The sequence below is a fragment of the Trichomycterus rosablanca genome, chromosome 9 (genome assembly GCF_030014385.1).
Source record: "Trichomycterus rosablanca isolate fTriRos1 chromosome 9, fTriRos1.hap1, whole genome shotgun sequence".
NCBI lineage: Eukaryota > Metazoa > Chordata > Actinopteri > Siluriformes > Trichomycteridae > Trichomycterus > Trichomycterus rosablanca.
Window position 1 is genome coordinate 6964429 of NC_085996.1, and position 27301 is coordinate 6991729.

At 38.9% G+C, this 27301-nt stretch overlaps 1 protein-coding gene and 1 pseudogene across 2 annotated transcripts; both read right to left on the bottom strand.

Moving 5' to 3' along the window:
• Window positions 1-2600: 2600 nt before the first annotated feature.
• Window positions 2601-19023, bottom strand: flvcr2b (FLVCR choline and putative heme transporter 2b). 2 transcript variants are annotated; one of them, XM_063001056.1, is made up of 11 exons: window positions 18414-19023; window positions 16102-16243; window positions 12369-12509; window positions 11681-11748; window positions 10060-10163; window positions 8292-8405; window positions 7887-7992; window positions 7140-7251; window positions 6834-6889; window positions 5641-5745; window positions 2601-5232 (listed from the first exon to the last, which is right to left on the bottom strand). In XM_063001056.1, exons 1-10 carry the CDS (start codon window positions 18957-18959, stop codon window positions 5689-5691), a joined length of 1446 nt encoding a protein of 481 aa, XP_062857126.1. In that variant the 5' UTR covers window positions 18960-19023; the 3' UTR covers window positions 2601-5232; window positions 5641-5688. The 2 variants fall into 2 exon arrangements, with proteins under 2 accessions (XP_062857126.1, XP_062857125.1); XM_063001055.1 differs by lacking the exon at window positions 5641-5745.
• Window positions 19024-23979: 4956 nt separating this feature from the next.
• On the bottom strand, window positions 23980-24805 carry LOC134320504 (trace amine-associated receptor 6-like; annotated as a pseudogene).
• Between the last annotated feature and the right edge of the window lie 2496 nt (window positions 24806-27301).

The window sequence follows — 27301 nt, forward strand, 5'->3', positions numbered from 1 at the left end:
CACGCTTTACTGAAACGTTTTTGTCTACAAACCTTTTTCAGGCGAAGCTGATTTTTTAAAGCAGCTTTTCTTATTTATCAAAATTTCTATTTAGAAAATAATAGATTTTTTTAGGATTAACTTGAAGCTGTGACTCAGACGGTGCTAAGGTGTGAAACTGGATTCATTCTGAAACAAATTAGTAAGGAAACAGATTATATTAACAGTAATGATAATTAGTGGATGTTTTATGTACAGTTGGGTCCAGAAAGTGGATTGTGCCACCGAAACCTCTTTACTTCATCTGTTAGCAAACTACAAAGTCATTAGGTAGTTTAAGCAGAGTGTAAATTTACATGGACAATAATCAACATGTTGTGTAAAGCTGAGCAACTCTTAACCACATGATTTTATTATTTTTGGTAATATATTACATTTGTATTTTCTACCCTGTGTGTATCCTTCTCCTAAAAAGCTCTATATGCAGTTAAAGCCAAAAGTTAACATCTGCTCCATCATGACGGGTCTAAAGACTTCCACACAAGAAAGAAACTCCTGCTTCAAATTCAGCACCTTAAAACTCGACTGCAGTTTGTCATCGACCCCACAAACGAAGACCAAGCAGGAGCACGGGCTTCTTTCTTGCATGGCAGAATCTTAAGTCTATGACCATGTGAAGCTTGCTTTACTGTGAGCAGTTTCACCTGTTTTTCAGTCGCTTCTTATGGCAGACTTGTTATGGTTGTTTTTGGGTTACAGCTAATTTTTGATACCAGTTTATCTTAACATGTACAAATCTTTCTTTGACTTTTTTGTTTGTATTTCACAGCTACATTATGAACGCTGATTTATTTTATCACAACGTCCGTCTCTACAGCGGCCAAACGTCCCTCTGCACTCAGTTTGCTTTGCATGATAATTCACACTCCTCTCGGCAAACAAATGCCATTTTTGGAACTAGTTTGAGAACTATCAGTGTTAGTATTTTTGAGTGCCAGTGGTTACAGTACTGTGAATATTTAATATCGACACATTTTCACTAATGAATCAAAAGCACTTTCAGACCTGACTGTATATATAACGATCATATTTGTGCTAGTTTATTGCCAGTAGATTACTACTGTCACACAGAGAGCTTTTATCACTTGAGAATCAATAACCAATCAGCGCGAGGAATCAATCATAGATAGGAAATCACTGTAAAAGCAAATTCTAATATTATAATTCAGATGAAATATTTATTTGGATCCACATTCCTGCAGTTCTGATGATAGCCTGGTTTAAGTTGAAGGAACTGAGGAACATTCTCTGTAAATATAAACAGCATTGCTTTTCTAAACGGGTTGTAAAAAAGTCTAGAGGTTTTTTAAAAATCAGATGAAATATGAATTTAAAGAAGGTAAAATGCACTTATTACATGTAAAAGCAGCTTTGCAGTATCTAAAGCCATGATATAGTGATCTATGGTGCATTTCTGCTCCTGTTTTAATGTATTATTGATCTTCCCATTATTAAAGTAGGCCCTTATTCATCAGTCGATTGTAAAACAAGCTTTAGGACAGCAAGCAACACCTTCATCTTTGGTGAAGCTGTATGATTAATAATATTATTAGCACTTGTTGGGTGTTCAGGTGGGACAGCAGTAGTATTGCACTAGCCCACTACCACTAGGATCCAAGGTTGCTAGAATCCTCAGCGATGTTATTGGCTGGTTGGGGGGTCGTCCTGTCCTGTTACTGCATTTGCCCAGTGATTCTGGGTAAAGCAGAAGTAAAATATGAAAATGATTGAATGAATGAGCACTTGTTTCTATAAGTCTGATGAATAGGGGCCAACATGGCTTTTCCTTTGTTATGACCAAATATGAAGCTATTTATATTTTTGAAGATTTACTCAGTGTCCAATGAGAAGGCCTAATAATGTCACATGACCGGCTCATGATTTGGACCTGATTTTTGTTCATTTAATAAAGAAAGAAGAAATGTGTTGGATATAAAAGGAAGGAATGATAGATGAATAGTATTTATTTATTTTCCTTACATGAGTTGTAAAATAAAAGGAATAATAAGTCTTTTTTTACATGAATATAAATATTTCATTTACACACGTTTTGTTGGGATTCATGTTGTGGATGTGATGGAGAATAAAGAATTTATACATATACATCTAGTCCAGTTCCATGTTTTGTTAATTTCATACGTAAGAATAAGTTGGCAAGAATAAGATAGTTAAACGCTGTGGGTATACATTTACTGCCTGTAACCTATCTATTACACTGTACACTTACAATTTCTTTAAAACCATTTAAACCCAGATATTCCTGGGGTGACAGATCATTGTTGGCACTGCACTCATACTAACATGGCAACGACATGGTAGTCTGTATTAAGGGAGCATGTTCTCTACAAGGAACAAACTCCACATTTTGATGCGAGATTTGTTTATTTACTGAATTAAACATTCAGAATACATATAATAAATGTTTGACTTGTTAAAACCTGTAAAAATCTTTATTCAGATTATTTATGCATTTATTCAGATTATTTATGCATTTAACTACAGTCTAATGCACCATGAAACACGCAGGTCTTTTCATTAATTAAAAAGGCAACAAGAGTAAATGTTTTAAATTAGTTATTTTAATAACATTAAAGCTAGATCTTTACAATTTTGTGCAAAAAAATCTGTTATTTCTAAACAGAAAAATGTAAAGTTTTAATTTGTTACAAAAACATTAATTTCATGAATTAATAATAAAAAAATCACTTCACAGCAAAACATTTGATCAGTAAATCTTCAGTCTATCTTTTTTCTGTTGTCCTACTAAAATCATCATACACAAAACAGTTTGATACAAAACACAAAAAATAATGATTTCCAGTCATGTCCAGAATTATTAGCACCCTGCTAGAGAACAGACAGAAGTTCAAAGGCTTTTAGTGACGTGAAAGTGCTAAACACTGGTCTCAGCTGAACTCCAGTTGGCAGGACAATGTGTCTAATTTGGCTGAGCATCTGAAGTGGGGATGTTAGGATTGTGCTTTTACTGGGTGGTATCATCCATGCTGGAACAGTCATTCCGAAACTGCCCTACTGACTCTCTTCTATTCAGCAACTGGCCTGTTCCAGACATTAAGCTTTGTCATTAAGCTCTTAATACTGCCAGATAATCGAATCTATCTGGAATAAAACATGATGGCAGTAGTAGGTCCAATAATCCACTTAAAACCATCAGTAAGCTCCTCCATCATTATTCTTTTACACGGACAGGCTTTACTACCTTGTGCAAAAAGTTTCAATTCTTCCAAAACCAAATTCTGACCATTTATGAATAACTCCATTTAACTGCACTATAGACTAATGCATTTTATCTCCTAACTTTGTTTACACCGACATTCGAAAACTGATCATGGAATGCAGCACTTCCACCAGTGCTTTTGACCCTGCACCAATATCATTACTTAAAGTCTGTTTATCAGCGTTTGCAACCCGTACTTCTGTTGGAGTGAATTGTTCACCACTCTGGTCAGGTTCCTACCTTGCTGAAAACAGCCAGTATTACCCCTATAGTTAAAAGAAACCTACTCTAGATGCCACTCTAGTTGGCCACTATAACCCAATGTTTACCTTTCCCTTTCTTACCAAGCTTCTGAAAAATGTAGTCGCAAGACAACTATGAGCACACGAGCACTGATAATCTGTTTACGCCTTTTAGATCGGCTATCGTTCCCACCACAGTAAACTGCCTTAAAAAAAATCAAAAAGTGGACTAATCTAAGTCCAGCTTGATTTAATTTTGTTTTTATTTTTGTCAAGTCAAAGTGAATCATAAAAGTCTTAGATGGTATAAGTTTACATGGCAGAATAACTCCCTCCTGTTACTGTTCAGAATTTAGAAGTCACCCTTGACTTTCCTTTCAGTCACACATTAATTCTGTTATCAAATCTGCTTTTTTTCCACCCTCGCAATATTGCATACCTTCGATTCTCTTTGTTTTCATGATGTAGAAATACTGATTCATGCCTTTATCACATCCTGATTATTGCAACTCACTTTCTTTAGTGCTTCCTTTTAAATCCCTTAGAAAACTGTAGCGTATTCAAAACTGTGCTTAGACAACTTACACAAACTAAAAATCTTCACACGTCTCCCTAATACTTTAACAGCTGCAGTGACCCCCTGTCTCCCCCATATTCTCAGTCTCAGTTAATCTGCTTACTCATTGTTTCCTCCTGTTCACGATCTTAATATCCCACGTGTGTGATGTACAGCGACCCTGAGTCTGTAAATGTAATATAAGTGCATGTTCTTTTTTATATTTGAAGGCACCTTTTATTTAATCATCGCTTATTAATAGTTTTGATTAGTGAGAAATATTCATTTAATTAACGTCCGATTTAAATGAAGGTAAATTTGCTGATGCACACAAAGTCATTTAGGTTTTAAGAGGCCTTCTGTATGAGAGAATCTCAAATACAATCTGGGAAAATGTATAACAATCTTTAAAAAATGTATGTTAAAGTGATAAATTCTTCACATGGTTGTTCCAACCAAGATCATATTTTATGCAAGCATTAAACCTGAGATTTTCTGAACAGATGTACTGAATTTGATTTATTATTTGCTTAATACTTCGGCTCAGATTCTGGAATTTACCACAAGGGCTAAAGTGCAACTTGGATAGAAAAATGAAATTAAACCCGTTTCTGCTCCGTTCTCATCAGACAGAAATGAGAAGCAAATCGATTAAATACAAGTACACATGATATGAAATGATATAAAATTTCAGTCCAAACTGAGTTCACTACCAAGAACAAGTCTCATATTCAAACTTTACCTATTACTTACTGTATAATAGGATTTTTTTTCGGGACACAGACACAATGCATTTATAGTGGTATATACTGTATGTGCATTTGCTAATGGGATGTGTATTTTGTGACACAGCCCCAATGGATTTATAGAGGTGTATATTACATTATATTGTAAATAAGGTGTGTGGCTTGGGACACAGACACAATGGACTGATAGTGGTATATATAAGCAGTATAAAGGAAACCAAGCATGTGGTTTGGGACACACACACTGGACTTCTAATTAAAAAGTTGTTTTTGGTAATGGACTCAGATCTGATCAATTAAACTAAAAAACTAAAATCTCAATTATATATACAGACTACAATGAAAATGCATCGTTTACAGCCTGGTTGCAGGTCCAACAGCAGAACTCACAGCCGATCCATTCGTTGTTTCCTGTAAATGCAGATACACCAAAACTGACTGGATATGCAGAGTATTTTCTGATAATAGGCAGGAATTGTTTATACAGCACACATAAGTGCTTCCTGCAGTGTCCCACGATCATATGTACTGCATAATGTGTAACTATAGTATACCATTGATCACAGACTAATATTAATAAATTGATTTGCCTTCGCTTCACTTTCACAGTTTTTTCATAACTGTACTGGCTGTTCAGCTGTGTAGCACGATGGTCTAGTTACAGAGATCATAGAGAAGCAAAAGCTTATGAAAACGGCGTGTTCTGGCATGAGTGAGTGGCAGCGTGAGGAAGTGAAAAAATGATGCATGAGGCCCTACAGCATGTAGCAACAGCGTGATAGCATGAGTGATGCGTGAGGAAGCCTTAGCGTGATTTACCTGAGCCTGTATGTGCTGCTGAAAGCAGAATGAGCTCTGTTTGATTGATCAGAGCTGTGCAGGGTTAATAGGACACGTGGCACCGTAATCCTGAGCAACTGCAGCCTGGTGAAGGAATCAGGTGGTGATATGATCCATACATCAACAAAAATGTCACCAATCAGCATGATTATCAGTGTTTAAATCAAGTTAACACAACTTATCACTGCTATGTGAGAAAGCCAGAAAAAGCTTTAACAGGATGGATTAGACATTTTAAAACAAGGGGGTGACTATAGGGACTGAATGCATAGACTGGCATGCAGTACACACACACACGCACGCGCACACACACACACACACACAAACACACACCAAAATCAGCACAAGGCACCTGTCCATTTCAAAGCATTACCCACTCATCCACCTGCAGAAGTAATGTACATAAGTGACCTACAACATAAGTGACCCCCCCCCCCCCCCCCATTTTTATCCCCCAGTCTAGTCGTATCCAATTACCCTGATTGCGTCCTCTATACTGATTCGACCCTTCACCGCTGACTGAGGACGCCTCTCTACTGACTTGCGCCCCCTCCGGTACATAGTCAGTACAGACTGCATTTTTCACCGAGTCGAGTTCATACACTGACAGGCACTGTGCATGGAGGGCCACACCCCCATCAGCATTATTCCTCAGCCCTGTGCAGGCGCCATCAGTCAGCCAGCAGGGGCCGCAGTCACACTAGTTGAACAATCGTTGTTCATACAGCCGGAAAGGCAGAGCTGAGATTCGATACGATACCCAATTCTGGTGAGCTAGCGTACTTCACCACTGCGCCACCTGAGCGGCCATTTTATTATTCTTAAGCAGGTCTTTCAATTGAAATGAGCCAATCAGCACTGATTTATTGCAGATGTTTCATCAAACAATTCAATTTATTTACTTTTACTGGCTGAGAAATTGGTGCATCACAGTTTTCTCTCATTTTCTCTCTCTCTCTCTCTCTCTCTCTCTCTCTCTCTCTCTCTCTCACACACACACACACACACACAGACACACACACACACAGTAGTATGAGCAGTATTAGTTATCATAATAATTACTTATCCCCAGTCAAAACATGTCAGTTTATTGTATAAATTGTTAGAAATGACGATAAAATCTTCTTAATCAGGTTAATATTCGACCCGGTGTTTACATGCTGAATACTTACGGATGTTCTGGCTAATTGATTAGCCTCCTGCCTGCGAAGATCAGACTTAATAAATGCTGAAAACACACACACACACACACACACACACACACACACACACACACACACCAGAAGAGGAGGTGAAAGAGAAGCTAAAACTATGATGGTGATACCAAATGAATACGAAGAGAAGAAAGGTGAAAAGAAAAATATGACAATGAGAAATGTAAAAACACAAAGAAAAAGAGGAGAGAATGGATGAAAAAAGAACAGAATAGCTCTTACTTCTCAGGGCATGTTTTCTTTGTTTGTTTTTATAGGTTTTACCTGTTATAATCATTCCTGTGAACAGGAACACACACAGGAAGAGATTTCCAGCCAGTGTCCCAAATCTATTAATAATTTTCCCCTGACAGATAGTAAAAATGATCCCAAACACCTAAAACACACACACACAGACAAGTTTAAAACTATTTCACTAAAACTTATTCATTACAAATTTAAGAAAGCCACAAATATCACACACCCCTTCCGACACAGTCAGTCACCTGCCAGAGACAGGCCTGTGTGGATACTCGGTTAGATGATAGCTCAGCTGAGATTCGGATCTCAGCGCTAATGGGCTAGCACATTATTAAATTAAGTTAAAAATCTGCAGCACTATTTGCACCTTTCATTGGGTGTGTTCGAAAACCTAGGGAGCTGCCTTGCTGTCTTACTGTCTACATAGGCAGCTGCCTCAGTAGAGAGGATTCTAATAAGTCAATGACTTATAAGTCGCATTTAGCAATTTCTGTGAGAGAAGAGCTGCCGCACTGAATGCTGGGATTGTCTTGATCACTAAGAACTTGAGTCAAAATAACATTGAAATGTTAAGATACCTTACTAGTGAGGATATTCAGGCATCTAGGATTTCGAACAGCCTCATTCTCGGGAGCGCGCGTAGGATGATGTAAAATGCCGTCTATGTAGAGAGAACACTAGCTTTTCGAACACACCCATTGTCTGATAACATTAAAATAAAAATGCAGATACATTTGTTTAGGTTCTAAATGAAAAGAAGGATGAGTAAACCTGAGCAGAACAGTTGAGCAGACCAGAGGAGGTTCCCTCAGATTCAGGGTAGGTAAGCTCTACCGCAAACTCAAATCCCAGAGGAAGATACCCGGTCATGAAGAACCTACACAGGAACAAGAGCTGCTAGTATCAAGTACTGGATGGCAACAGGACAGCAGAGAGGACAAAGGCTGATTCTGGAGACCACAAACATGCACTACTGTCTTCCAATAAAAGGGCTAATGTACAAAAGTGTAGATCCCAACTTCATGCCTCACAAGGTGCACGTGGCCCATGTGTGCTCGTAGGCGTAGATGATCAGTTGGTTACTAAATGTTTTACAGAGTAAATAATTACATTTAAATATACAAACTCAACATTACAAAAGAAAAAAAACAACAGAAAGAACAATGTATTTTTTACCCAAGAGCTCCGGCAGTGATGAAGACAACCCACAGATCATCGAGATAATCGAGAGTGAACGCATAAACAACCATACCAACCAGAGACATCAAGTACACGGCCAGCGTTGTCTGTCTGCAACAAACAATAACCCAAACAGAACAAATTACAATCTAAATCAGTGAAAATTAGAAATACCAGAATATTAAAATATTCAAAACAGTTGCAAACATACTCATATCTATCCTAGAACAGCTTATTGTATACCAACTACATTCCAAACCACATCCAACTGAATCAACAGTATGTACAATAAGTGCACAATTACTCCAACCCAATGTAGTACACAGTCTGAGTTTTAAATGCACACAATGTAGTGATTAGTTTAGCATACCAGCTAGCTAAGAATCGCTAATATTAAATACACATATACCTATACACACCATATACACTGATCAACCATAATATTAAAACCACCTCCTTGTTTCTACACTCACTGTACATTTTACCAGCTCCACTTACCACATAGGGGCACTTTCTAGTTCTACAATTACTGACTGTAGTCCATCTGTTTCTCTACATACTGTTTTAACCCCCTTTTACCCTGTTCTTCAATGGTCAGGACCCCCACAGGACCCCCACAGTGTAGGTATTATTTAGATGGTGGATGATTCTCAGCACTGCAGTGACACTGACATGGTGGTGGTGTGTTAGTGTGTGTTGTGATGGTATGAGTGGATCAGACACAGCAGCGCTGCTGGAGTTTTAAAAATACCGTGTCCACTCACTGTCCACTCTATTAGACACTCCTACCTGGTTGGTCCACCTTGTAGATGTAAAGTCAGAGACGATCGCTCATCTGTTGCTGCTGTTTGAGTTGGTCATCTTCAAGACCTTCATCAGTGGTCACAGGACGCTGCACACGGGGGGCTGTTGGCTGGATATATTTGGTTGGTGGACTATTCTCAGTCCAGCAGTGACAGTGAGGTGTTTAAAAACTCCAGCAGCGCTGCTGTGTCTGATCCACTCATACCAGCACGACACACACTAACACACCACCACCATGTCATTGTCACTGCAGTGCTGAGAATGATCCACCACCTAAATAATACCTGCTCTGTGGGGGTCCTGACCATTGAAGAACAGCATGAAAGTGGGCTAACAAAGCATGCAGAGAAACAGATGAACTACAGTCAGTAATTGTAGAACTACAAAGTGCTTCTATATGGTAAGTGGAGCTGATAAAATGGACAGTGTGTGTAGAAGCAAGGAGGTGGTTTTAATGTTATGGCTGATTGATGTAGGTGTGTATATATAGATTTAGGATTTTAACATTTTACATGTTTTCTGGACTGGAAGTAAAACATTTTTAAGGGTGGAGTAAACCAAGTCTATTAGAAATACCAATAGGTCAAAGGTCACCGTGCTGCCACATAAACAATTCAAACATAGTGACATTGAGGTTGATTATCTGACGACACACACATACACTTATCAGATCAAAAACTCTAATAAAACCACTGCATTTCTAGTACAGTACTCAGGTGAGTGGATGGCATTCAATGGTGTTAAGAAGTAACTGCTCTTTTCAAAAAAATATTAGTAGTTTAGATATAGTAATATTTAATCAGTAAATTAAATATAAGTAATTGGGATTGTAGTGCAGTGTAGAGTGTGTGTGCACAGTGGAGAGAGTCTGGTTACTTGTATAATTAAACATGTTGGTGTTTACCTGTTCCATATTTTGCATTGAAGGAAAATCGAACAAACATGGAACGTGTTTTCTTACTTGTAGGTTTTGGTTTTGTCGAGCCAGAGTCCACAGATTAGAGATCCAACCATCCCGGCGAGGACAATGGTCAGGCCGATTCTTCCAGCATTCACCTCTTCACCCTGAAACACCAGAGCATTATCACAGGTTATCACAGGTTCAACACTTCTACAGCCTAATCACGCACCTAACCTAAAATAAATATATACAGTAGTACCTTGTAACTCCGCGTCCCCTAAACTGAAAATCTTTGAAACTCAACGCCCTTCGTCGAGAAAATTGTACCCTTAAACTCAACGTGTTTAGTTTTTTTTCTCTCTTAATTATTACTGCTCATAAATTCTCGCAACTAATAAAATGTCTCACTTATTTCTCATGTTTGTGCACCGCCACACTCCATAAAAAATAGCAGTACAGCCAGCGAAAAAGCTATTTTGCTGCTTCTCATGTGAATGCGTCCTTACTGAAAGAAATCCGGTATTCCAAGATCCAGCATCTTCACGATTAAGAAGCGAAAGGAAAGAATAAAGAAGTAAAGGTAAATATATACTTGTGTTATTTTCAGTGTATAAGTTTCAAAAACAACCACATAATTTTATATTAGCCTAAAATATATGCAGTTCCACCGGACCATGGAACGCATTAACAGGTTTCCCAAACATTATTTGGACTCCCAGAACCAATTGGCGTTAAGTTTCAAGGTACCACTGTAACTGACTTTACATTTATATACGCAACATTCATTTCAAACATCACTACTGTTGTTCAGTATTTTCTTTGTTTTCATATTATTAGTACTTCATTACAACTTTTTAGTATTATTAGCTATTAACTTCTGCTGATTAGCTGTTTTTGTGTGAAATGAAATGAGGAACTTCTGCACTGACAGCACACAAATCAAACCTAGTCATCATGTTTAATGCTTCCCTTCCTAAAACCCTTTGGCTCAGTTCCCTCAGCGATCTTAAAGACTGTTCTGTATCATCAGCAATCGAATTTGGAAAGCTGTGGAGTAACCATGCTGATTTCACTTCAGATCTCATTTACAATAGTTTGAACGTTAGTGTAGAACAACAAACTCCAATCCAATCATGATCTAATTCTAACTTCAGATAGTGAAAGAACATCTTAACTCACTAGACATGTACACGTTTACACAGCTGTAAAAAGTATTTACTCCCCCCAATAACAAACCAATAAAAAATTACGACTATTTATTTATTTATTTTCACTTACTGCTGAAATCTAATCACAATGAAGCCAATGCCAGCCAGAAACAATGGCCTCAATGTTTAAATACATACTGTAAGTAGAATCCTGCAGAAGGTGGACTGGGTGATTTAATTTTGTGATAAAAAAAGTGATATTCCTAGAGATTGCTCTGTATTTTGAAGGTGTGATAAACTAGATTAACTGCACACACTGGGAAAATGTTTTCACAGACAGTGAATGGAGGTAAGGACCAAACCCAGAGCCACAAGACCGATGGTGAATTGAAATTCAACTGAAGCTCAACCCTAAAACAATCCAGTAAAAAAAAATAAAAAAACCTAAAAGCAGTTCCTGAACATAAAGGAATGAATGTGAGTGAGTTGTATTAAACAGGACAGTAGTTGACTGAAAACAGTTGAATACTTACCGGATGGTGTTGGATGATCATTTGGTTGAGCAGTGTACCCACAGCATAGAAACATCCCACATTCAGTCCTAGAGAAACAACACAAATCCACAAGCCGATCAGAGAACGTAAATGTCCGAGTGTGTTTAAAAGCAGAATGCAGGGTCACCAGAGCAGATCTTTCCGCTCCACATAGTTTTGTGCCACAGGCTTGGGACTGGCACTGAGAGCACACTGACAAGTGCACCTCTTAATGGTAGTCCGTTTGGCCTACCAGACTAGTGTAGTTTATTGCTGTTCCACCCGAGTGTCCCAGTGTGTTTAAATGCAGAAAGATCATTTTCACCGCCTGCTTTTTCTGGTCAGGGTTGCAGTTGGTCCTGTTCTATCTGGGATCACTGGGAGCAAAGCAGAAATACCCAGGGCAGGGCACCAGCAATCCCCCAACCCTTCAGCCACATAGCCAATAATGCCAACGTGTGGACACCCAGAACTGTGTAGCTACAGAGATTCAAACCCAAAACTCAAAGGTTGTGGGCTAGCGTAATAGACTGCTTCTCTACCCGAGTGCCGAATATATACATTATTTACTTAAAATTAATTAACTTTCATTTAGGAATAGTTAAAGATCAAATTCCAACCATTATTTTCAATCTTTACCAAAAGTGTCAATATTTCTATGGCTGACTGTATTGAATGTGTGATTTACCGTAGCTGATGATGAGAAGGATGAAGGGTTTGTTACGGATCAGACGCAGGATGGAGGAGAAGTATGAGTAACTCTCTTGAGGAATAAGACGAGCTGCAGCCTGAGACTGAGACGGAGGTAGAGCGGGTCTCTCCTGAAACACTGACCCACACAAACACAGTTACTGTGAATATATTGTACTATAGTGTATATACTATAGTAATATATTGTACTTAGTGTATGAGTGTTTCTTCCAGAGATCATCCAGATTGGCTTGTTTTATGTACCAGTTTCATAATCTCTACACAATCTCCTAAACGTGTGCTAAAAAAGCAACAGCAGCAGAAGAACTGTTCAGCAGAAGTTTTATGGATTCAGTTCCCACTGCCAAGCAGCTGCACACAAGCTCAATACCAAGATGGTAAAAAGAAGAGATATCATTGTTTTAAAGGTTTATACTGATTTCATTGGCCATTTTCAATTGGGTTGGACTGGACAACCACCAGAGCTGGTTTACAAAAAACACCAGAACTGGTTTAACAACAACAGACTTAGAGCACAGTATCATCTGTTTGATAAACAGCAAGGAACAATCACAATTTAAGGCCAGCAGCATTTAATCACAGTGTGGTAAATACAAACTGCTGATCCTACCTGATCGTATTAACCATAAACTTTACAACAGATTTAGAACCATTCCTGGAAAAACAAGAATAAATACGATTTTCTCTCAAAAACGGAAAGTGTCCAAAGGTATTTGGATGTCCCTTCTAATTATTGAGCTCAGGTGTTTCAGCCACACCCACTGCTTACAGGTGCTTAAAAAAAGTATATGTGGGGTGCTCAGGTTGTGCAAGGGTCTAATGCACTAGCCCACCAACAATGATATCTCAGCTGTGTTATAAACCGGTCAGGTGGCCACACAGGCATGACTGGCCACGTAGGCACAACACCTAACTAACACATCTGACGGGAGTGGTGGGCAGCTGCCCAGGTTGTGAAAAGGAGCAGTTGGGCACGTATGATAGTCTGCAGCTCCCGTATGTCCCGTATGTCAGATGTACAGCAGAGGAGGAAGTTCCAACTGAGGGATTGAGTATGACTAGATTAAGAAGGAAAAATGGGGGCAAAAGGCAAAAACGGAATAAAAACAAAGCTAGTTCATGCTCCTGTTAACTAGTATAAATATAAACAAGTACTGGAGCAGTAATTGATCAAGCTGAAGTTTTTGATGATTAATTATGATTCAATTTATATAGATCACCATTCCTAAATAATCTGAGTATATTAAATCTTTAGAATGATCAGTATACAGTGTATCACAAAAATGAGTACACCCCTCACATTTCTGCAAATATTTCATTATATCTTTTCATGGGACAACACTATAGACATGAAACTTGGATATAACTTAGAGTAGTCAGTGTACAGCTTGTATAGCAGTGTAGATTTACTGTCTTCTGAAAATAACTCAACACACAGCCATTAATGTCTAAATGGCTGGCAACATAAGTGAGTACACCCCACAGTGAATATGTCCAAATTGTGCCCAAAGTGTCAATATTTTGTGTGACCACCATTATTATCCAGCACTGCCTTAACCCTCCTGGGCATGGAATTCACCAGAGCTGCACAGGTTGCTACTGGAATCCTCTTCCACTCCTCCATGATGACATCACAGAGCTGGTGGATGTTAGACACCTTGAACTCCTCCACCTTCCACTTGAGGATGCACCACAGGTGCTCAATTGGGTTTAGTCCATCACCTTTACCTTCAGCTTCCTCAGCAAGGCAGTTGTCATCTTGGAGGTTGTGTTTGGGGTCGTTATCCTGTTGGAAAACTGCCATGAGGCCCAGTTTTCGAAGGGAGGGGATCATGCTCTGTTTCAGAATGTCACAGTACATGTTGGAATTCATGTTTCCCTCAATGAACTGCAGCTCCCCAGTGCCAGCAACACTCATGCAGCCCAAGACCATGATGCTACCACCACCATGCTTGACTGTAGGCAAGATACAGTTGTCTTGGTACTTCTCACCAGGGCGCCGCCACACATGCTGGACACCATCTGAGCCAAACAAGTTTATCTTGGTCTCGTCAGACCACAGGGCATTCCAGTAATCCATGTTCTTGGACTGCTTGTCTTCAGCAAACTGTTTGCGGGCTTTCTTGTGCGTCAGCTTCCTTCTGGGATGACGACCATGCAGACCGAGTTGATGCAGTGTGCGGCGTATGGTCTGAGCACTGACAGGCTGACCTCCCACGTCTTCAACCTCTGCAGCGATGCTGGCAGCACTCATGTGTCTATTTTTTAAAGCCAACCTCTGGATATGACGCCGAACACGTGGACTCAACTTCTTTGGTCGACCCTGGCGAAGCCTGTTCCGAGTGGAACCTGTCCTGGAAAACCGCTGTATGACCTTGGCCACCATGCTGTAGCTCAGTTTCAGGGTGTTAGCAATCTTCTTATAGCCCAGGCCATCTTTGTGGAGAGCAACAATTCTATTTCTCACATCCTCAGAGAGTTCTTTGCCATGAGGTGCCATGTTGAATATCCAGTGGCCAGTATGAGAGAATTGTACCCAAAACACCAAATTTAACAGCCCTGCTCCCCATTTACACCTGGGACCTTGACACATGACACCAGGGAGGGACAACGACACATTTGGGCACAATTTGGACATGTTCACTGTGGGGTGTACTCACTTATGTTGCAGCTATTTAGACATTAATGGCTGTATGTTGAGTTATTTTCAGAAGACAGTAAATCTACACTGCTATACAAGCTGTACACTGACTACTCTAAGTTATATCCAAGTTTCATGTCTATAGTGTTGTCCCATGAAAAGATATAATGAAATATTTGCAGAAATGTGAGGGGTGTACTCAGTTTTGTGATACACTGTATGTGTCCATTGTTTCTGGGTAAAAACCTAATCAGGTCACGGGCAAGGCCGAAAAACATGTTTTTTCTTTCTTATCTTTTCCAGGGCTGGTCTGTGTCTCATCTGGCTCCTTCAAGTCTGATGCCAGAGGAGAGTCCACATGTAAATAGGCATCCAAACATGGACCTTGATAAGATGGTAGTTTACATCTAAAAGGAACGTGTGCCATCATATCTCACGAGTGAAATCTGAACACAATGTTCAGACCAGGATGCTTGGTAAGCGTTCCGTGATTGGTATGACTGGTTTAGCGTTTGACATGACAAATCAGGATTAGCCACATTGGATTTCATGAGCATGTGTAGTAGCAGATTTGGTTCCGTTTTACAAAAACGTGTTTTGTACCATGTAGAGAAATGTTAACTGAGAGACACAAGTCGCACTGGATAAGCACGTCTGACTGTTTTAATAGTGACATATTACACACAATCTTATCCAGCTTGCTGTTTCTAGGAGCAGTAGCTAGTAAGTGTGTATGTAAGCATTCAGTATATGAACCGTACATAAGAAAGCTGATTTACTTAATTTTGATTAGGTGAATGTGTACTATGATCTATTAAACTCGTGCCCAGCTAGATCTTTTCCGTTCAGCTTAAGTGATATTATAGTAAAGAAAAAAAGACAAGGTATGACAAGGTTTCTGCAGCCAAACATTAACTTCTAAGTGAATACATTAAAACATACAGTGCAACTGATTCAATGCACCAATGTCACGGCTCATATGTTAACCATACACAAGTGAACTGTGAGCAAGATTAAAAATTAAAATATATTAAAATGAAATGCACAAAAGTTAAACAGGGTTCCTTACCCATGACCACCATAATAAATAGGAATGTTGCAATGCCTGCTGTGATGTAAAACATAACTCGAATATGACTAGCCAGCTCATCCATGCTCTCAACATTTGGAACCAGGAGGGGAGGGACCAAAAACCCGATGGCAATTCCAAGCTGGAAACAAACATAAGAAAAATAAATCATATATTGTCCGAAGAGATTGGAATGATTGGAACACAAACTTCTTTGTTCAAGAAAACCCCGATACATTCGAGTTCTTTCATAAGTTTCGACTGAACAAAATCATGTTTACGCCTTTATGTAAAGCAGCTTACAGTTGTGACTGGTACAGCGCAAGCCTTTCTTAGCGAACCAAAATTGGTAACTTGGTGGTTGTGGGGCTTAAACCAGAAACCTTCTGTTGACTTGTTTAATACCTTAACCACTAGGCTACCCCTACACAAGGACTATTCAGACTTTTAGCAACGCAAAGTTCAAAAACCAGCATTTGTCATGGTATGGCATTGGGATGGGGGGGTTGTTAGAGCCAATGATGGGGGTAAATTGCACTTCTGTAAAAGCACTGTTAATGTTGAGGAGTACAAACCTGCTTCTATCAGCAAGACATTGTCAAGCCACCTTCTGCAGGTTACAACACTGTGGTCTTCATATATTAAATCAAAGAGTCAAAAAAGTATTTTAAAAAATCGTTGCAGTCTGTTTTATCTATATTTTTCCTACTGTTTCAAAGTTTTTACAAATGCGTTTCAGTATTTGTCTTACAAAATGTATTGAAATTATGATGTACACCCAGAACAGCACACCCCCCACTGTACATCTTATTAAATATATGACATTCAAAACACAGCATTCTAACAGAGTTGTGAAATATAATAGTAAACATTGTTTATTTGAAAATCATATAGCTTTGTATGTGTATTTTAGTTATATAATTCTATACTTTTATCAATATCAATTTGGACCACTGTGAATAAGAAGAATTACTCAAGATCTTGTTGCACAAATCTCCTGCTTAAAGGAATCTGAGTTTCAACACAACACTTGGCCCAAAGTGCCTCGCTTTCCAAATGACCCACTAATGAGGTTTAAAGCTCATGCCATGCACTGCAATTACTGATTAGAACCCATTCTTGTGAAACTTAACATTTTAAGTAGCTTTGCCAAGACATACCAAATTCACAAACAGTACAGTTATGGTTAACAATTAACCCACTGGCATTCCACCCAGATCAGAACAGTAATCACAGTTAGAGGACTGCTAGTACTGCAGTATACACTGGCATCCTGAGAGCACAGATACTACAGTTTGTATAACATAACTCCACCATTTCATGGAATTAATAAAACATTAGAAACTTGAAATAAACAGTACCACTTCTATAATGCTGACTACAGCACCACAGTTCACACAGAAATACTAATCATTTATTCATTCATTATCTGTTTAACCATCAATTTATCCTGGTGATGGTTGCCCAATGGGTCTGATTCACTGGGCAAAAGGCAGAAAACACCCTGGCAAATCACCAGTCCATCACAGGAAGGACCAGAAACAGATAAGACAATTCACAATACCATGATGTCATTAAGTCAAAGCAATAAAACAGTTGCAGCGGTTACAGAACATAAGTTCCTTCTAAGTACTGATTGTGGCCTTAGATTGTTGTTCCAGGCTGACAGGATTCAAACCCCACTTCATCCGCCTCAAGGTCCACTGTGTTTCACATTTGGTCTATTTCCTTTTGACTCATTTAATCTACAAGGGGTTTCCATCTGCTGAACTGCCCCTCACTTGATGTTTTTAAATGCAAGCTCTAAAAAACTGTTGTGGTTAAAAAGCTGCTTATGATGTACTCTAAACAGCCTGTACGGCACAAACATTTTCCCTTTTGGCGTTTGACAAAACACGTTTATTGTTTTACTGACGTCCAGTTGTAAACAAAAACAAGCAATTAAAGGTTAAGAGGAATTCAACGATATGAACTTGCCAGTGGTGGGACTTCAACCAGCAACCTTCTGATCACTAGACCAGTCCATCTTAACTTGGTGGTTTATTCATACAGGTGGGTCCAAAAAAAAAAAAAAAAAGAATAGTACGTGTCCCAAAACGCACAACTTATTCACTGTAGAGTACACAATTTGCAAATGCCAGAAGGCCATTGTAGGGCCTACACTGTAGCATCATCTGTACATAAACTGAATGCAGTGGTCAAGATCCTTCTAATCAATCAATGAGCACTACTCAGCACTTCTGATTGGCGGCCTCTTTTCAGTTAAGGCCTACACCTTGTTTATCGTATTTGCTAATTCTCATTTTACGCACCTGATTTCCAAAGACCCCAATGGAGCAGGCAGTGGACACCTCGTTGGATCCAAACCACACAGAGGCGATACGGGACGGCATTCCCAGGATGAACACCTGAGCCATGGAACATGTGATCTGACCCAGAAAGGTGACGAAAAAGAGGTCAGGTCTGGCGCTGGCCACTTTAATCCAGGTGCCAGCGCAGTTGAGGGCCGTGGCTGCCAGCGCCACCACTCGGAGTCCCTTGAGGTCCAGAAGCCACGTGACGGGGAAGATGAGTGGGATGTAAGTAAGCATGTAAATCATGGACATCCAGTCGATGGTGAATGAGTCGACGTTGTAGAACTTCATGAAGATGTTGTTGATGATACCGTACTGGATCCATTGATAGGAGTTACATAGTGAATATGAGCTGAACAGACACACAATGAGCCATCTTCTTTTGTACAAATGAGTAGTTGCTTCAGTCTCATCTGGTGCATTATGGTCTACATGAACTTGTGTTTGATTATTTGAAAAGTTTTTATTGTTTACCTCTCCGCCTGAGCTTCTTTGTTCTTCCATAATGTCCAATACAATGTCAAATTCAACATACAGTCTGATGTGTGTGATAAAGTAATTGTTTATAATCTTTTAGAAATAAAGCTAGACATTAAATACTGCCAATATGCATAATTATTCACTTTCTTTTTGTTAAATGGTAAAAATATGCTGCACAAATCAGCCGCTATTATGTTTCACACAGATGTTTCACTGTGTAGCTTCTTAATTCATTTGAGTTTAGCCAGTAACTTAGTTCATTCGTTTACATACTGTATTTACACAAAATATACAAAAACAACGTAGTCAAACACTTAAATATATAACTTAAAATTCTAAAAACTACCTAAAACACGTAAAACAACCTTTTTAAAAGTCTTTTTACATAAAAAAAAATCAACTTTCTGTCAGACTTCGAAAGTTTCTCCTCAGGTTTGACAGCCGTTGAAAAAAGAAAAAGCTCCTCGCGCAATATATCCCCGCCCTTGCGCTGTCATTGGCTGATATATACCGCCCCTTCTCACGAGCAGGCCGCTGATTGGACGGATCAAGAACTACGTTGTTCCTCTGTTTTCAAAGTTAAAGTCCACAAAGACAGAACCAACGTGTCGCCATAGCTGTTCGATACGTCACCCCAAGGAGTCGACTCGAAATCAAACGCTTAATCGGATTCGATCTGACTGTATAACAGTCGTACGAATTTAGGTTCATGAAAGCCGAGGCTTACTGGAACATCACGGCGAAACAATTTTTAGTTAAAGTGAATTCAGTACTTAACAAATCAGGTACTAATGTTATGTGACTCTCCAAAACAAGGAGTCGACTCTTATTCCGGTCTCCAAAAAGTAATCTGTGGCTAGTGAATCAATCGACATCGAAGTAATGTTATATTTATGAAAGGAATAAAAATCGAATTATGAACTATCACGCTAGTGTGAGAATATTCTTTTTACATGAAAACAGTTTACCTTTTTAAACGAAATGTTATTACCCTCAGAGTCACATAAACTGCTAGGCTTCGAAACAAGGAGTCGACTCGATTTTGATCATTATTTAGGATGACAGATGAAGTAGTCAATTCAATGGATTTATCCATTTAAAGATTGATAAAACCTAACTGTAACTAAATACATTATTTGGATGACATGTTTGTAGTATCTTGGCCCTTTATGAGGTCAGGTTCCAGCAGTATTTCAGGCTGGACAAGGGAAGGTCTGCTTAAGATGGGACCCTGAAAAGCAAAGCTTGATACCAATTACAGACAAGCCAAATGAACGTCTAGTAATCCATTTACAGTAGTTGTTTTTAAATGTATTAGTGGTAGGAGTCACAGGGGCCATTTGGGATTCCCTGGTAGAGGACTACATGCCAGTTTCCACCATCTCTGGAACATGCCAAACTGTGTTGGTTCTATTGATGGGAAGCATGTGGTGATGAAGGCCCCTAATAATTCTGCATCACTTTTTCACAACTACAGACATTCTTTATTGTCTTCTTGGCAGTTGTCAATGCAAAGCATTGCTTCCGTGTCATAGATGTTAGAGGTTATGGAAGGACCAGTGATGGTGGGATCCTGGCCCCTTTGGCCAGGCTCTTCGTGATGGCACTGTCAACCTCCCCGAAATCAAACTACTGCCAGGAGCAGATTACCTGGGACTCTAGCCCCATGTCTTCGTAGAAGATGAAGCCTTCCCCCTTCGAAGAGACCTCAGGTTCTTTTAAACTTTAGAGGTAATAAATGTAGATTCCATTTAAGTGCACACGTCATTTTCTGCTTTATTGAGGGAAAATATGTCAAGATGGCGAATATGTGAACAGAAACAGTTCAGTTTTATTTATAATCCATATACTATATGCTCAACTTTTTCAGGTTGCCAGAAATCACCAGCTCTGACTGTTGATGACTTACAGTCAGTCGCTGACCATCTGAACGAACCTTTAGTTGCACCTTTAACCTTTAATGAACACGCTTAACAAAAAACACATGAGCTAGGTTACACAACTTTTACTATGTTACACACAGCACTCTTTCTACTGCAATTAACTAAACCGAGGCCCTTTCTCCTGTACTGTCAGTCACCAGCAGTGTACTGCTGCCCCTTATTGGGTATTTAGGGTAATGCTTTAATACATTAATACATTGAATACATACGTGTTTCAATACATGTGCAACGGTTTAAATTAAATGGGTCGCAAAACACGATCTCAGAAGTTCATGAAGTCGATTTGAATTCATTGGATTTATTCTTTTTGTTTATAAAGCATGGAGAGGAATTTAGTGCCAAACTGAAATGCAGTCACTACATGGGGGAATGTGAAATGCAATACACACGTCCTTGCTTTTCCATAGTGACATGCAGAATACTAAATAATACGTGTCAAATAAAAAGTAAAAGATCTGTTGCATTGATTTAACTTTGCTCAACCTCTTAACAGAAAAACAATACATTTAAGTTTGCATTTAAATGAATGAAATGCTGAATTTGTGTCAGAATTGAATACAATTCAGCTTGAAATGAATTCAACTCGCAGCTGTACTACATTTCATTGTGTGGTGCTATGAATGAGAGATTGACTTATTACTGTTATTATTTTATTGTTATTTTATATTATAAATAATAATAATAATTAATATTCATTCATTTATTGTCTCCTTTACCACCGCTTTATCCTACATAGGGTAGTGGTGGGGACAAGTACACTACTACTGCTACCAATAATAGCAATAGTAATAATACAACCCCAATTCCAATGAAGTTGGGACGTTGTGTAAAACATGAATAAAAACAGAATACGATGATTTGCAAATCCTTTTCAACCCATATTCAATTGAATACACTACAAAGACAAGATATTTAATGTTTAAACAAAAAAACTTTATTGTTTTTTGCAAATATTCACTCATTTTGAATTTGATGCCTGCAACACGTTCCAAAGAAGTTGGGACAGGGGCATGTTTACCACTGTGTTACATCACCTTTCCTTTTAACAACACTCAATAATCGTTTGGGAACTGAGGACACTAATTGTTGAAGCTTTGTAGGTGGAATTCTTTCCCATTCTTGCTTGATGTACAACTTCAGTTGCTCAACAGTCTGGGGTCTCCGTTGTCGTATTTTGCGCTTCATAATACGCCACACATTTTCAATGGGAGACAGGTCTGGACTGCAGGCAGGCCAGTCTAGTACCCGCACTCTTTTACTACGAAGCCACGCTGTTGTAACACGTGCAGAATGTGGCTTGGCATTGTCTTGCTGAAATAAGCAGGGACTTCCCTGAAAAAGACGTTGCTTGAATGGCAGCATATGTTGCTCCAAAACCTGTATGTACCTTTCAGCATTAATGGTGCCTTCACAGATGTGCAAGTTACCCATGCCATGGGCACTAACACACCCCCATACCATCAGAGATGCTGGCTTTTGAACTTAGCGCTGATAACAGTCCAGACAGTCCTTTTCCTCTTTGGCCCGGAGGACACGACGTCCATGATTTCCATGAGTCCATCTCAGATGAGCTCGGGCCCAGAGAAGCTGGCGGCTTGTTGCCCCTGTCCCAACTTCTTTGGAACGTGTTGCAGGCATCAAATTCAGTGAATATTTGCAAAAAAACAATAAAGTTTATCCGTTTGAACATTAAATATCTTGTCTTTGTAGTGTATTCAATTGAATATGGGTTGAAAAGTATTTGCAAATCATCGTATTCTGTTTTTATTCATGTTTTACACAACTTCCCAACTTCATTGGAATTGGGGTTGTAATATAACTACAACAACAGAACTCCTATTATCATTATCACACACACACACATTATTGCTGGTCAACTCAAAGTTCTTTATTGACACAGTGCATTAATCCCATCTAGACACTACTTTGTTATCTGTTTTTCTTACAGCTCTCGCTCCCTGGCCTAGCATCCTCTCCCCCGTGCCATGAGAGCTAAGCGTGGAGCTACTCTTTTATAAATCAGCAGCAGATTTAATATAATAATAATAATACTAATAATTTTGACCAAATCTAACAGCCAGGAAAATACACATCACACTGCTAATGCTGATGTAACCTAAAATAACAACACAGACTACTTTGTGTCTTGTCATGCAAGACACACTTGTCACACTTCAGCTTGTGTGACAAGAATGAGGGGACAGAAAATCAAACAACAATCAAATAAAATCTAATTCTAAATTAACATTTAAACATGAGCATGTCCTATATTAAAATATATTAGTCACATAAATCTGATGCGTCAATTCTATATGTTTAACATTGAGGCTGACAACAGCTGGGTAAAAGCAGATCTGACTTGCAGTTGAGCAATAAAACCTCTGACAGAAGTACACTTAGTACTTTAAACTATAATATTAATGTTTAAATGTGAAATTTACCGTAGGCTGATAAAAAGAACATACCACTATAAACTTATTCCACATAAAGCACACATAAACTGCTCAACGGGCAGTGATTTTGACCACTTAAAGGGGTAACAGGGGGAACTGAATTTTCCGGAGCAGGTTTTTTGGACTTTCCAGCAAGACAAAGACTCTAAGCATAAGTCAACTTCCAAGTCAACCAAAGCTTGGTTAGGGAATCAGTCCTGGAATAGCCTGAAGTGGATCTTTTCAGTCCATATTTAAATCCTTATAGAAAATATTTGCTGTTTTTTAAAGAAAGCAGTTGCAGCACAAAAAGCTATTAAACCTTAACAAGCTGGATCCTTTGGCATGAGACAAATGGGTGAAGATTTCACACTTACTGTCACTTCCTGAAATCGCTTATTAGTGATGGAGGGTTAAATAATAGTTCACATGGACATTTGTCAGGAAAACTAGATTTACTTACTACAAAATTATGTCAAATAATGTTCTTAAAATGGCGTGTATTTATCAACTGAAGTTCTTTCTCTGTTTACTGAGACCGTGTATATTTGTATTCAGTTTATTCCAATATTAACTTTTAAGGTTAGAGGGTTGAATATTTGTGACTGCAACTGTAGTCTCTATCAAAATGCCTAAATCTGAGATTTAAGGTCTAAAATATTGTTTCAGTTAATAAAAAACATTTGTAAATGCAGAATCAGTTTGGAATATTTGTAGAATGATAATTATTTTAACACACTTTCTAAACCAGGGGTAAAACAGAGTGTAAATAACTGGATTAATCATGGAATTAAGATAGAATATAATTACAAGTTTCTGAATAAACTCCACTTCACCTACAAAGCTATAAATATAATATGGTAATAAACAGGCCATAAACAAGGAAACTAAAATGCCAAGAACTTTAGCTGCTTTTCTCTCAGATTTCATGGACTCGGTGTGTGTTTGAGACCTTGTTTGTTTACTAAGCTCTCTGATAGCAGTGGCATGTTTCTTAGCAATCACAAAAACTCCAGAGCTGTATACCAGCCACACACACCAGTTAATAATGATCACTACAATAATGTTTCTCATTGAGACTCTGTTCAGAGTTGAGAGCCCTGTTGAGAGGGCAAAATATCGATCAACAGCAATCAGAACAACATTGTATATGGATATGGATGTCAGGAAGGTTGAAATGATCAAAAAGCTGGTGCAAAATCCTTTGACCAAAAATCCAGCAGGACTCGATTGTCCAGATTAATAATGGAGGCATCACTAAAGCTCCGATGAGGAAATCTGATATGGCCAGAGAGAGCATGAGCATGTTGGTCGGTGTATGAAGCTTTTTGAAGTGAAAAACAGAGATGATGACCAGCAGATTTCCACCCAGTGTTAGCAGAACCACAATAGCAGCAGAAACATACAGTAAAATATAAACTGCAGGAGATCCAGGTCTCTCTGTACAGGAGATGTTGAGACAGTAATCCAACTGATTCAACTCTGTAAGATTCATCAAGATAGTATTTAAAAACAGTGTACATCGTTTAAAAAATATTACTTATATATCTGCTTTTACCAGAATAAAGTTCTGTAAGTACAAAATTCATGATGAAATGAAGTATGATCTGAGCTGCTGATATTTTTATACTTTAGAAATGAATCACGCCCCCAAGTTTGATTTGCTACATGAAACATACGTAATGCCTCAGTGCAACAAAAGCCTAAATTATTGATTGGTCATAAAATTCCCTTGTTTCTGTATGAATGTTGTGTGTTTCTACACTACAATGGTGACACATGTTCTCAGCACTGCTTAAATTAGCCATTTGGGTGGCATAGTTTATTTAGGGAAGTCTTTGTACTCTTGGTGTACTTATTTACAAACCCCATTTTCAGAAAAGTTGGGACAGTTTGTAAAACGCAATAAAAACAATCTGTGATTTGTTAATTCTCCTAAATTTTTATTTAACTGATTAAATTAGAAAGAAAAGATTTCCAATGTTTTCACTGATTAACTTTTTGTTATTTTGTAAATATGAGCACATTTAGAATTATATGCCCGCAACACACTCCATCAAGGTGTTCCATCACTATTCCTTTTAATGAGACTTTTTCGTGGTTTGGGAGCTGAGGACACTAATTGTTGTTTAACTAACTGTTGTTAAATGCACCTTGTAAACCAAAAGTAAAACAAAGCATAAATAACTGGATTAATATTGGAGTTAAGAAAAAATAGGATTCAAATTAATTTCAGAATAATTTTATACTGCCTTTCACCTACAAAACTACGAATGAAATATAGAATATACAGTGTATCACAAAAGTGAGTACACCCCTCACATTTCTGCAGATATTTTATTATATCTTTTCATGGGACAACACTATAGAAATAAAACTTGGATATAACTTAGAGTAGTCAGTGTACAGCTTGTATAGCAGTGTAGATTTACTGTCTTCTGAAAATAACTCAACACACAGCCATTAATGTCTAAATAGCTGGCAACATAAGTGAGTACACCCCACAGTGAACATGTCCAAATTGTGCCCAAAGTGTCAATATTTTGTGTGACCACCATTATTATCCAGCACTGCCTTAACCCTCCTGGGCATGGAATTCACCAGAGCTGCACAGGTTGCTACTGGAATCCTCTTCCACTCCTCCATGATGACATCACGGAGCTGGTGGATGTTAGACACCTTGAACTCCTCCACCTTCCACTTGAGGATGCGCCACAGGTGCTCAATTGGGTTTAGTCCATCACCTTTACCTTCAGCTTCCTCAGCAAGGCAGTTGTCATCTTGGAGGTTGTGTTTGGGGTCGTTATCCTGTTGGAAAACTGCCATGAGGCCCAGTTTTCGAAGGGAGGGGATCATGCTCTGTTTCAGAATGTCACAGTACATGTTGGAATTCATGTTTCCCTCAATGAACTGCAGCTCCCCAGTGCCAGCAACACTCATGCAGCCCAAGTCCATGATGCTACCACCACCATGCTTGACTGTAGGCAAGATACAGTTGTCTTGGTACTTCTCACCAGGGCGCCGCCACACATGCTGGACACCATCTGAGCCAAACAAGTTTATCTTGGTCTCGTCAGACCACAGGGCATTCCAGTAATCCATGTTCTTGGACTGCTTGTCTTCAGCAAACTGTTTGCGGGCTTTCTTGTGCGTCAGCTTCCTTCTGGGATGACGACCATGCAGACCGAGTTGATGCAGTGTGCGGCGTATGGTCTGAGCACTGACAGGCTGACCTCCCACGTCTTCAACCTCTGCAGCAATGCTGGCAGCACTCATGTGTCTATTTTTTAAAGCCAACCTCTGGATATGACGCCGAACACGTGGACTCAACTTCTTTGGTCGACCCTGGCGAAGCCTGTTCCGAGTGGAACCTGTCCTGGAAAACCGCTGTATGACCTTGGCCACCATGCTGTAGCTCAGTTTCAGGGTGTTAGCAATCTTCTTATAGCCCAGGCCATCTTTGTGGAGAGCAACAATTCTATTTCTCACATCCTCAGAGAGTTCTTTGCCATGAGGTGCCATGTTGAATATCCAGTGGCCAGTATGAGAGAATTGTACCCAAAACACCAAATTTAACAGCCCTGCTCCCCATTTACACCTGGGACCTTGACACATGACACCAGGGAGGGACAGCGACACATTTGGGCACAATTTGGACATGTTCACTGTGGGGTGTACTCACTTATGTTGCCAGCTATTTAGACATTAATGGCTGTGTGTTGAGTTATTTTCAGAAGACAGTAAATCTACACTGCTATACAAGTTGTACACTGACTACTCTAAGTTATATCCAAGTTTCATGTCTATAGTGTTGTCCCATGAAAAGATATAATGAAATATTTGCAGAAATGTGAGGGGTGTACTCACTTTTGTGATACACTGTACATACCAAAAAAACAGAAAATAAAATACAGAAGACTCTTTCCACTTTTCTTTTTCTTTCAGCTCTCTGATAGCAGTGGCATGTTTCTTAGCAATAACAAAAACTCTG